This window comes from Cheilinus undulatus, linkage group 5 (assembly GCF_018320785.1).
Source record: "Cheilinus undulatus linkage group 5, ASM1832078v1, whole genome shotgun sequence".
NCBI classification, from domain to species: domain Eukaryota; kingdom Metazoa; phylum Chordata; class Actinopteri; order Labriformes; family Labridae; genus Cheilinus; species Cheilinus undulatus.
In genome coordinates this window covers 48,213,729-48,226,340 of record NC_054869.1, presented here as the reverse complement: position 1 = coordinate 48,226,340, position 12,612 = coordinate 48,213,729, and the positions used below count along the sequence as shown (strand labels likewise).

Below are 12,612 nucleotides of genomic sequence, written 5' to 3'. Positions count from 1 at the left end.
GACGGATTTTCATGAAATTTTCAGGAAATGTCAGAAATGGCATAAGGAATAACTGATTAGATTTTGGGAGTGATCTGGATCACCGTCTGGATCTAGGAATGTTTTTAAAGGATTCTTCACTGTTGGGAGATAGGGCTAATGGTGGAGGTCTGCGCTCTCTGAGTGCTTTTCTAGTTATTGTTATTATTTAAGTGTTTCTATCTATTATAGATTTATTTAGTTCCCCCTTTCCTTTTTAGGACAAGCCTTTCTTTTCCCCCTAACCCTACAGTTATATAAGCCATCGCTCCTCACCACATCACATATTATTAAACATTCAGGCAAATAATGCAACGCAGAAGGATTTGCCAGATCCCATCTCTCTCATCAGACAAATCCATCTTGAAAAACTCCAATCCACAACGTTTGTGCCAAACAGAACACAGTTTAGATCAGGGGTGTCAAACTCAATCACAGCAGGGGCCGCATTCTGGTCTAACCTGAGGGCCTAAGAGGGTCACCTTTTTAACCAGAAACTGTCAACCTCATTTCATCAGTAATAAAAAAGGAAAAAAACACTTAGCACTGATGATAAATGATTTTGACATTTGAAAGCTAAAAAGATAAGTTTAAAGGCTCACAATCTGAGAAAAATCAATTTATCAGTTCAAAAAGGTCAAAACATGAAATCAAAAAATGTTTTTTAAAGGCAAATATATGAGAAAGAAAGTCAAAATCACGAGTTTAAAAGGTCAACATAGCAAATAAAATTTGTCATTATGAAATCTACAGTCAAAATATGATTCAAAATTTTCAATTGTGAGTCTGAAAGGTCAAACTATGGGATTATGAAGTTATGAAAATATCACTTAAGAATTAGAATTATGAATCTTAAAGCTCAAAATATTATATGAGAAGTCAAAATTCATTCAGCATCATTTAAGGAGACGGGGCGGTTGCTATGGGCGGGGTTTAGTTGTAGTAGCCGCAATGGCTGCCTCCAGTGAGGTGATGAGCTCAGATGGAGCTACAGTAATGTGCAGTTTTATCAGAAATGGACCACTGGAACGCTAAAAGCTTTTCATGGTGGGAAAGATGTTTTCACTTTTCTGCTGACCTGCTTCAGCATGAGTGTGTGAGAGCTTGGACGTAGCTACAGGGGCGGTTTTGTCAGAGCCGGACAACACTCTTTTATTAAAAACAAGAGCAGAGAGCTACACTGACAGCCAGTGGGCGTGCACAGACTTTTTCAAGGGCAGGGGCGAAAAGAAAAAAAAAGGGCACATACAGCGCGTTCTCGCCACTGAAGAGGGCACTAAGTTTGGCGTGTGTTTGAGGGAACATTAGACATTTTTATATGTTATACAAATGGCACATTATAAAGCTTTAAAACAGACTAACTACACAGACTACTGAAGTTAGTTTGTAGTTAGGATCAGCATCCACAAGAACTGTGTAGATTCAACGTTGGACTGTGAAGAACACACAGAAATAAATAAATAATAAATCCCTAGTGGGTCTGGGGGTCTTCCCCCAAAACATTTTCAGTTAAGTAGATGTCATTTCCTGTATTCTAGTGCATTTTAACACCATATTAGCACCAGATAATCCAAACTGGTTTTGTGAGATATAGTTCTGTCTCAAGATAGATCAAAAAAGGGCCCAGCATAAAAGTCATAGCAACAGTAATGTTTTGCCAACCAGGAGGGCACTTTAGCACACGTTTTTACCACCCAAGAGGGCAGTTTATCATGTTTTTTTTTTTTTAATTCTTTATTTTTCAGTTCTGAAAGGCAGACATCAGAGCACAACACACACATGATGGAGTAACTGAGTTTCCTCTGCAATTCAGTTTTTTCCTTTTTTTTGTTTAAGTATAAGGAACTAAGTGCAACTTGGGAGAGGTAAAGTGTGTATATAGGATCAACGAAAAACACACCATAAATAGTCTAAAGAGGTGGGAAGTAAAAGAAAAACAAAGTAGTAGTTTGTCAAGATTACATAGCCTCACAGATACCTTAAATCGTCACCTCCACAAAGTCTCTCTGAATGGGTTTGACATATTTGACCCAGTTGGTCCACAGTTTAACAAAAATAGCTTTTTGTAGACGGAAACAAAAAGTCATTCTTTCTATAGCATAAATATCATTTACAATATTAATCCACTCTTGTATTGTGGGGGGTTCAGGAAGCAACCACCATCTAGTAATGGCCTTTTTACAGGCAGAAGTCAATGTGCCGAAAAGATACTTATCACTACTCCTGATCTGGAAGTCAACATTTCCTAGAAATAGAGTAGCAAAATGTAGATGTATGTCTGTTTCAATAATGGATTTTAATGTTTTATGAAACTCCAACCAAAATGATTTTATCCCAGGGCAATCCCAGAAAATGTGCCAGTGGTTAGCCTCCTGAGACCCGCACCGCCTCCAACATTTGGTGTCCCCTCCTGCAAAATGTGCTTTCTGCTTTGGAGTCACAAAAAAAACCCCGAATACAACACTTCCAATCAAATTCACACCACATATAGGAGTTTGTGCATTTCCATACAAAAATCCAAATATTTGACCAGCTTTCACCTGTTATTGAAATATTACCTTCCCTCTCCCATTTCTGTTTGACATATTCTGTTGTATGTAATTTCTTTTTCATAAGGATCTTGTAGAGTTTAGAAATGATTCCCCTATTTGAACAGTTTTGGTAACCCCCTATAAATAATTTCAGTATTGGATCCTCAAAGTCTGATTCATTTCTTATATTATGGTCGAAATAATTTCTTACTCGAAGACATCTGTAAAAATCCACTTTTTCAAGACCGTGTTTTCTCTTTAAATAGTCAAAGTCTCTAAATTGGCCTTTTTCTGTCAAAGACAGAAATGTTATTATTCCCTTTGTGATCCATGATTTAAATCCATGGTCCATTTTGTTAGGTTTTGGGCGAATCTCTACAGGAAGTGCTTGAAATAGAAAAAGATAACGAGGAAGGACGTTCATTTTTACAGAGTCAATTCTATGACTAAAGCTAAGAAAAGAAACGGAGTTCCACCTTCGTATGTCATCCTTAATTTTTGTTAGGAGGGGGTCATAATTTATCTCAGCAAGTAAGTGAACAGATTTTGTTAGGTTTACTCCCAGATATTTTAGTGAAGTCTGATCCCATTTAAGACAGAACATCTCTTTGATGTGTTTCAAGGGTGAGGAGTTAAAAAGTAAGATTTGTGTTTTCTGTATGTTTAATTTGTATCCAGCATATCTACCAAATGTCTCTAGAAGGTTCATCGATTGAGGGAAAGAGGTAGAGGGTTGTCTTAAATAAACCAGAATATCATCGGCATATAAAGCCACCTTGTGCTCTTCCCATTTATGCAGATTCCTTTAATATCTTACATCTGTCTTATTAATTGTGCAAGGGGCTCTATATATGGGGAAAAAAGTTGCGGTGATAGAGGACACCCTTGCCGTGTTCCGGGCTCTAATATAATGGAGTCCGAGAGCGAACCATTTATTTTAATATGGGCTGATGGCTTACCGTACAATGCACGCATGATTGTAACAAACTTGTCAGTCATACCAAATTTTTTACGTATGTTATATAGGAAAGGCCAGCTCACTGAGTGAAAGGCTTTCTCAGCATCTAGGCTGACGAGGAAAGCTTCAGTGTTGTTTTGTTGTATGTGATTTATTATGTGAAGTGACCGTCTTATAGTTGACCATGTTTTAACCAGCTAAGGGGGCAGTCTAGTGTGTTTTTTCCCCCCAAGAGGACAGTTTAGTGTGTTTTGCCTACCAGGAGGACACTTTAGCACGCGTTTAGGCTCCAAAGAGGGCATTTCAGCATGTGTTTTGGCTACCAAGAGAGCACTTTAACACACATTTTGGCTCCCATGAGGGCACTGTAACGTGTGCTGTGGCCCCCAAGAGGGCACTTTAAGATGCATTTTGCCTCCCAAGAGGAGACTTTTGTGTGTTTTTCAACAATTGGGCCACAACCTGCCATTGTTACAGGTTGGATCTGCTGGTGTATCCAGTGGCTGCTGTAGCTGCTGTAGCTGCAGTAGGGAAGCAGCAGTTTAATCAGAGCTGGAACATTTTTTCTTTAAAACTAGTATTAAAGTCAAACCCAAAGCTCGCCTTGGCAGAGAAGAAGTTTTTGCACGTCTCCTGACTGGCATCAATTCTTTGAAGGACCCTCTATACTTCACTCTAACATAGTTTCATACAGTTTTGGCTGACACTCCGGCTTTAAAACATAGCAAATATATTTCAAATAAACCCTGAGATATGAGAAAAACGTGGAAAACAGTTCTTCTTGCCCCCAGTCTCCCCTCCAGCTGTCTGAAGCTCAGATTCACCTGTTTTTTTAGCTGGTGAATGGAGAAATAAAGAGGAGAACTTGTTCATTTTCTCAGTTATTTGTGGTTAAAGTGGAGCTATTCCTGCTCTCACTCTCCAGTGTATGACATCAGCTAATGGAGCCCCAAAATAATCATTGAAATAAGGCTGAGTAGTGCTGTCAGTATCTAAGCAACACACATACACACTCAGACACACACATAAAGTGCGCGCACACACTTCTGCGTCATTTCCTACACGGAGAGGCTCCGACTGAGCGCTGCGCACAGAGAGGCTCCGGCAGAGGCAGAACGCAGACTCTGGAGTTTGTTCTGTGGGCAGAAAACAAACACTGAAAAGGTCAGCTGGTAATGAAAGGAGCCGTTTAGGATTGTCAAAGACAGAAGGAGCTGTCTGAGGATTTAACCTGCCGAGGCTTCACTGAGGGCTGTCAATCCCGGAGGCTCGTCCAGGTGAAGGCTGCAGCTTTAATGTGGAATAAAAGGACACTTTAAGACATTTAATGTCTGTAATCAGGAAGAGAAATGATGGGAGCAGAAGAGGAGTGAGGAGATGGTGGGTTTGGGGCTGACACATCTGCGCCGTTACGCGCGTAGATCCTCGGTCACCTGTTGAAGTTGTCCGATGCGCACTGAGCTTCTTTAACGGCAGGATTGAGCTTTGCAACCGGGAGGATCGACTCTGACAGCGCTGTGTCCGATGCTCTGTGTGTCTGAGGCTCCGTCTGAGGCTCTGGTCCCCGTTATGTTGTAGGATGAGCGCTGATCTGGAGCGCGTTTCGCTCAACACATCGGTGACAGGCTCGGCCGGCGGCACGGGCTCGGGCGGCCGTGCGCTGTCGGCGAACGTCCGGCGGCTCCACAACGCTCTGAACGTGCTGCTGAGCGAGCTGGAGAGAGAGCAGTTCATCCACTGCCTCAATGTGTACCACGCCAAGCGCAACGTCTTCGACCTGGTCCAAACTCTCAAAGTGATCCTGAACACGGACACTAAACGGCAGCTGCTGCCCATGCTGCGCCTGGTCATCCCGAGGTCTGACCAGCTGCTGTTTGACCAGTACACCTCCGAGGGGCTCTACCTGAAGAGCGAGCTCATCCCCAGTAACGGCAGCGCGGAGGGAGAGCCCGCTCTCAGCAGGTATGTCAGCCCGGGCTGCAGCCAGGACGCGGAGCTGTCAGCCTCCATGGCCCCGCACTTCTTTGAGAGTCCTTTTGGAGAAATGCGCCAGGTGACCCTCACGCGCTCCAGGAGCCATGAAGGTTTGGGCTTCAGCATCCGTGGGGGGTCCGAGCACGGCGTGGGGATCTACGTGTCCCTGGTGGAGCCGGGATCTTCGGCCGAGAGAGAGGGGCTGAGAGTCGGGGACCAGATAGTCACCGTGAACGAGCTGCTGTTTGACAACGTCTCACACGTAGACGCAGTCAAGGTAGGGAGACGTTAAACTTCATTTCTGACCCCTGGATCCGGACAAGACGCACATGAAATATGAATATAAGGCAGGGATCAAATCAAGAATCAAAACAAGAGAAATAAGCGGTGACATTTAAGGCAGTGCTGTGATTTATTATTCTGATTTATTTATTTGTAGATTTCTCTCTATAGCAGTGGTACTCAACCTGTGGCTCTTTTGTGAGGATTTGTGGCTCTTTAATGTCTTAATTTGTTTTTTCCCCCCAGAAAACCTCGAAAAAGTTCAACTTTAACCTCAGAAATTATCCATTGCAAGTTACAATAATCAGTTTGTTTCCCACTCTCGTGCAGTTGGCATTAATTGTCAACCTTTATTTTTTGTCTGTATATTTCCTCTGCCCTTATTTGCAATTTCCTCCACTCTAATCCATTTTTACTGATTTTTAAGCCCAAGTTTGCCACTTCTTTTGGCCGTTTTTGCCTTTTATCCTGCTTTTTGCTATTTGCAAATTTTGCCCCTTCTTGCCCATTTAAGCTGCCTTTCAGTGGCGTGCACAGACTTTTTCAAGGGCAGGGGAGAAATGAAAAAAAAAGGGCACATACAGTGTGTTCTCGCCACTGAAGAGGGCACTAAGTTTGGCGTGTTTTTGAGGGCACATTAGACATCTTTAAATGTTATACAAATAGCACATTATATAGCTTTAAAACAGACTAACTAGACAGACTACTGAAGTCAGTTTGTAGTTAGGATCAGCATCCACAAGAACTGTGTAGATTCAACGTTGGACTGTGAAGAACACACAGAAATAAATAAATAATAAATCCCTAGGGGGTCTGGGGGTCTTCCCCCAGAACATTTTCAGTTAAGTAGATGTCATTTCCTGTATTCTAGTGCATTTTAACACCATATTAGCACCAGATAATCCAAACTGGTTCTGTGAGATATAGTTCTGGCTAAGTATAGATCAAAAAAGGGCCCAGCATAAAAGTCATTGCAACAGTAGTGTTTCTGGAGTTTAGTGTGTTTTCTTCACCCAAGAGGGCAGTTTAGTGTGTTTTGCCAACCAGGATGGCACTTTAGCATGCGTTTTGGCTCCCAAGAGGGCACTTTAGGGTGTGTTTTGGACTCAAATAGGGCACTTTAGCGTGTTTTTTTGGCTCCAAGGAGGGCACTTTAGCACGTGTTTTGGCTTCCAAGAGGGCACTTTAGCGCACGTTTTTCAACGATCTGGATACGAAGCGGGACAACTGCACCCCCACACTAATTTTTTTACCATGTTTTAACCATTTTTTTTTTTTTACCACTTTCTGTCACCCGTAACTCAAAATTTCCCTTTTTCTGTCTCAATTTTTTTTGGCCATTTTCACCCATGTTTTGATCATTTTTCCACTTCAACTTACTAATATTGACATTTTAACCCATTTTTGCCACTTTTCACCACTTAGACTGTGGCTCTTGCAAAGGTATTTTTCCAACAATTTGGCTCTTTGGTTGAGCAGAGTTGAGCAACACTGCTCTGTAGCATGAAACATGCAAACATAATTAGCAGCTGTGCTTCCAGGACCCCATTCAGAGGGGCCCAAAGGATAAGGCGACACAGAAGCTGGTCACTTCAGTTGTTTTGAACTTCCAACTTGCACATTAGAATGAGTCAGTGATGGGCTGGCATCTGATAACAGACCAGCCCTTTTAATTACACCCAACACCAACCCAAATCTTACTAACCTAAACTTCAGAAACTTGGCTGATCAAGAAACGAGCAACACAAGAAAACAACATACTGTCTAATCACTACAGCATTACATCTTTCACATCTGCCCGCATAAATATGCTGCAAACATCACAGCAATCCCTCAAACTGAGCAGGAGGGAAGGCTGAGTCAGCGGTTTACCTCTCCCTCACCCTCTCTCTGACAGCTGTCAGTCTGTCAGACTTCAGCACCACGGACAGCTCCAGCTTTACACTCATTAAGCCTTTTCAGCAACAATCTCATCTTTCACGACACTATCTTACACTTCTGGGCTTTTACACACCAAAACACAAACACCAAAAGCTTTGACCTTTGATGCATCTACCTACAATTATAGTAGTCACACTTTAATGTCTACTCCTGATACTCTCCCTCTTTATTTACTTGTCTGATGCTGCTAAATGTGCCTCAGTCGTAGTTTTCCAGTAGTTTTCGTCACCATTTTCTGCTGATAACACTTTAATCTTGACTCACTTGTTTAATGTAAAACTCATCCAAGTCAAACATCTGGTTCTACATTTCCCTTCTTCTCTCTCCTTCAACAAAGGCAAAATACATCAACTTAGACAAAACTCCACAACAGGAGAGCGCTGATTTGTGCTGTGCTGTAGATACATGATATGAAGCTGTGAATTTTTTAAATACAAGTCATAATTTAAAGAGAGGGCTGCACATTTTACAGGTAAAACGGTGTGGAAGTACCTTGACATTACAGAAAGTGGATTGTTGCTTTTTTGGGTTATATTTTGATGCAAACAAAGGTTTTCTTTTTTCTTTTTTTGGCAAAGTTACAGAGATCAACTGGAGAGTTGTGTAAAAGCAGTGTTCAGCTACAGAGCAGGCTCCTGACCCACAAGCTAACCAAACATTAACCCCTCAAAGCCTGCTGTATCATATTGGATACATACTTTTATGATATCTCTATGTCATCAAAAGGATCAGTAAATTACAAAAAAAAAAAAAAAAAAAAAAAAATCTGAATACAATCTGATAAATGATAAAAATGTCCTCAAGTGGATTTTCAGTTACCAAAAACACATAATAAATGAGATACAAAAAATATATACATTAAATTTTATGGAAATTTGAATTTTTTGGGATTTTAGTAGAAAGTGAAAAAAACATTTCAGCTCCAAAAAGTGAGAATTTTCTGGAAACAATTTGTGTTTTCAGGCTTTAATGGGTCAGTGCTGCTTCAGGAATAAGCAGAGTCTACATAGCAGATTTATAGATGAGACTGTATGATAATTATTGTTACTGCTAAATTACTGGCCAATATTGCATACATTTAATTTGGTTTTATAACTCAGAATATAAATATTAATTGAATATACATTCTAAAACAGTAGGTGCCATCACTGTTTATGAACTGCTGTAAAGCCTCAGAGAAGAAGAAGAAGCCTCAGCGCTTAGTGGCGACAGCACGTCTAATAACATGGCATCACTGATGGAATTATCCAGAGTTTTAGAGGAGGATAAGACAGCAGTGCTTGTGAAACATGGGTGGAAACAGACCTCCAGTTTTAACACAACGGATCTTATTAGTCACTTAAGAGGCATGTTGGCAGGTTACTGAAAAATAGTAACTAGTTACTATTGCTACTAACTAGTAACTAGTTACTAACCTGATTGTGTTGTTGTGGCAGTGTGATAGGAAATGACTAATGTCACAGAACATTGTAGCCATTATCATTGTGTTATAAAGTGGTGAAACAGTAGAACACAGTAGAAATGTTTCTCAACTTCTGACACTGTTTAAGCATGTTTACACTGTTTAAGAAGTCTGTAATAGCAGTACTCCACTGATTACAGTACAGATGAAATCCCAGCTGCTCTCTAAATGTCTTCCTGCATGACAGTCCTCACTCATTTGTTTTTTCTTGTTTTTTTCTCTGACGGCAGCGACTCTACAGCTTAAATCAGAAGGGTGTCTTCAACAACATACCTTACTATCAGTCTGTTTAGTGCTTTCTTAGTGACACTCTGCAGCTGGCGGTGATTTAAAATCCAGCTGTGGTTGTTTGCATGGAGTGGCTCCTCCATGGTCTGCTGTGCTAACGTGAGCTGTACCTGGGTTAGCGGTAACTGTAGCATCTGGCTCTCTGGAAACTAGTTTAGCTGAAGTGTGTTGTTTAACTCGATACTTCGTGAAGTAACAATTGCCGTTCTTGGAGGTGATAAAGTTTCATTTCCTGTTATTTTCATCTTTTATCCCGAGGAGTGGAGAGTAATGCTCATATTTCCAAGGCAGAGAGCTCATGCGCGAGTGCTCAGCCATGGTGTGTGTGCGTGCGTCAATGCCTGTTTGTTTGTGTGTTTCTGCAGAGGCTCTATTCTTTCTCCCAGGGTGCTGCTGTGCCGTCGTCAGTGCTAATGATTTTAAAAAGAAATGCAGCACATTACTAGTTACTATAAAAAGTTACTGAGTTACTGTAACGCTGTACTCCCAACAATGCTAAAGAATCATCGCCCTGACAACGGACTGTTAAAGGAATATGAAGCAACAATGACTCCTAGCATTAGCACCCCAAGGCTTTATGCCAACGCAGTGCTGATTCAGCATTTGTTTCAAAACTCCAGAAAGTTTGCCAGACAGCTAAAAGTCAAAGCAATTAATGACAAAATCAGTGTAACAGACTCCTGATCCACCGACGTGTCAGTGACTGCTCTGTTTGAAGTTTCATTCACAGTCTGATGGACAACATGAGGAGCAGACATTTAAGCCCACACAAAACATTTTTTCTTTTCAAGGTGTACTTAACATTTTTAACCTGTCTCTGACATGGCATGTATCAGTGCATATTTTGAATCTTTATGAAAATCAGCAGCTCTCTTTTCAGTTCTGTTTAATAAATGGAGAAGTCCTCTAAACCCCTAAGCTCTGAGGGTATTTCCTTGATTATTTCTAATTCGCCTTTCTTATGGTAATTGCAAATAACGCGATACCCAAGTGTTTTTTATCAAAGTTTTCAGGACAATCTCAGCTTTATGGATACTGAAGTCCATTTTTATCCTAGAGGATTGTATTGTTATTTTAGCCCAAATGCTGAACTTTGAAATCTGATCTGTGAAAATGTTTTAATCTCTTGTGAAAACACACCTTAACACATGTGGTCGAATTGTTTTGGTGCTTGAAATAGGTTTACCAAAGTCTTAGCTTGACAAAAGTAGTGGAATATATGAATAAAATAAAAGGTAAGTGCAGAAAACATTTCTTAAATTAAATTTTGTCAGATTGCTTTTGGAGCATAAAAGTTGTCTTTTATTCTGTTTTCACCAAAATGAAGCTGTGTCATCTTCAGTGTTTGTTCCAAGGCTTCTGCAACATTTAAACACTTCGCCATCATTGGAGATCAACAGGATTAATTCTCTCCTCTTGCTTCTGTCTCTCGCCTTACCTCACCTGCTGTGACAGGGAGGGCCTTAGGAATTCCAGAGTGTCAGTTGGTTGGGAGAAGGTTATCGGACAAAGGATTCATCCATTGGCGCAGAGTGAGAGGTGATGTCATGTGCCCTTTGCTCTCTTATTGGCCCTGTTGCTCTGGTGGTGAGTCATGTGGCATGGCAATTGAGGGAAGAAATGAACAATGAGATTCTCACGTTCATGGAAGTGTCTGAACCACATTTCTACAACGTAAAATGACTACAATTTTAATAAAGAACATAGGGAAAACACACCAGCAAGTGCTTAGACCTCTATCATGTTTGTGTTTTATCTGCAGACAATTTGCAGCAGGCTTTTAGTTCCTTAATTTTTCACTAAGGAATATAATCTACATGATTTTTAATAGAGAAACAATTCTAGTTGGACACATCAGCAGAATTCTTGTTTAGTTGTTTAGTTGGTTGAAATGTCAGATTGGACATTTTGTCAAGAGATTTCAATTCATTTCAGGCAAAAGTGAAAAAGCAAACTTTAAATCCAAAGAATTCCAGATGTTTGTTTATGTGGTACTTTTGTACACAAATGTTTAAGTCAAATTTTAAAAAAGAACAGTTGTAAAGTCAGAACTGTTATTCATTTGATGTAAATATAAGTGATGTCAGTTAGAACTTGTTATACATAATCTGCTTACTACATACCAACCCCCTCTTACCCCCAGATGTGCATAAATAGATAAAATAAACTTCTAAAATAAAGGCTATATCATGACACACATGTACTGTGTGTTTACTTTTTTTACACTCTCTCCATGCTCTTCTGATACAAAAACGTACATGTGCAGAGGACAGCTTTCTGTATGGGCTGGGGAGCGTGCTGTGAGTGAGGTGTTAGGAGACAGTGGAAGAACTAAAACTTTAGAGAGAATTGCATGCTGACATCTTAAAACTCCATGGATGCAATTTTGTACATCTCATGTATATTTGATATATCGATCACCCCTACTCTAAATTATTCTCACTAATGATTCTGTTGTTTGTCTCTCTGTTGTCTGTCTGTTTGTCAGACATTTGATGTGTTAGGGTCAGTGGTTGTTCAGGGCTGTGAAGCTGCCAAACGAGACCAGATGACATTGCTGCGTCTCTACTCTCTGTAACACTACAGTAACTAATGTTACTGTGAGCATCTTTGGTTGCTTATACAGTGAAATTAAACATGCGTATCAAATGAGATGTGACATGGGGTGGAGCAGAGATGAAGCAGGCAGAAATAAGTACGCCTTCTACATCAATTAAACAACCTCTTTAGAGATTAACCACTGTAAAACAATCCAAAAATACCATCTGATATCTCTGTAGCACTGCTCTGTTTCACTCTGGTGCTTAATCTCTTTTGATTGCCCACTGCCACACTGTCTCTCTTTCTCTCTCTGCAGATTGGGAGTGAGAATATGGCAGCTTATCTGATTTTTCTCTTAAATCTTAAGTACTTCTCTGTCAAACATGAGAATATTGGATATTGTTCCAGTTAAATCAAATGATATCCAAAAGGAATCAAAGCAAAAATGTTGAAAACCTAACTGCTGACTAGCGTGACTGCAGTGCAAACAATGGCAGAGCTATTGGTGCAGAATCAACACTGAAGTCTAAACCAGGTTTAGGAATCCTCCTTACCTTTTCCCCCTTACAGGGGGTTCAGGCTTGTTTATCTTGGTAATTTAGAAAAATATTTTCCTG

General features: G+C 40.5%; 1 protein-coding gene across 1 annotated transcript in view; it reads left to right on the top strand.

Moving 5' to 3' along the window:
* The first annotated feature begins 5,086 nt into the window (after window positions 1–5,086).
* The window catches only part of LOC121509783 (whirlin-like), a 162,474-nt gene continuing 154,948 nt past the window's right edge, over window positions 5,087–12,612 (top strand). The window contains exon 1 of the mRNA XM_041787444.1: window positions 5,087–5,758. Coding sequence (XP_041643378.1) covers window positions 5,087–5,758 — 672 coding nt within the window. The remainder of the gene's footprint in view (window positions 5,759–12,612) is intronic.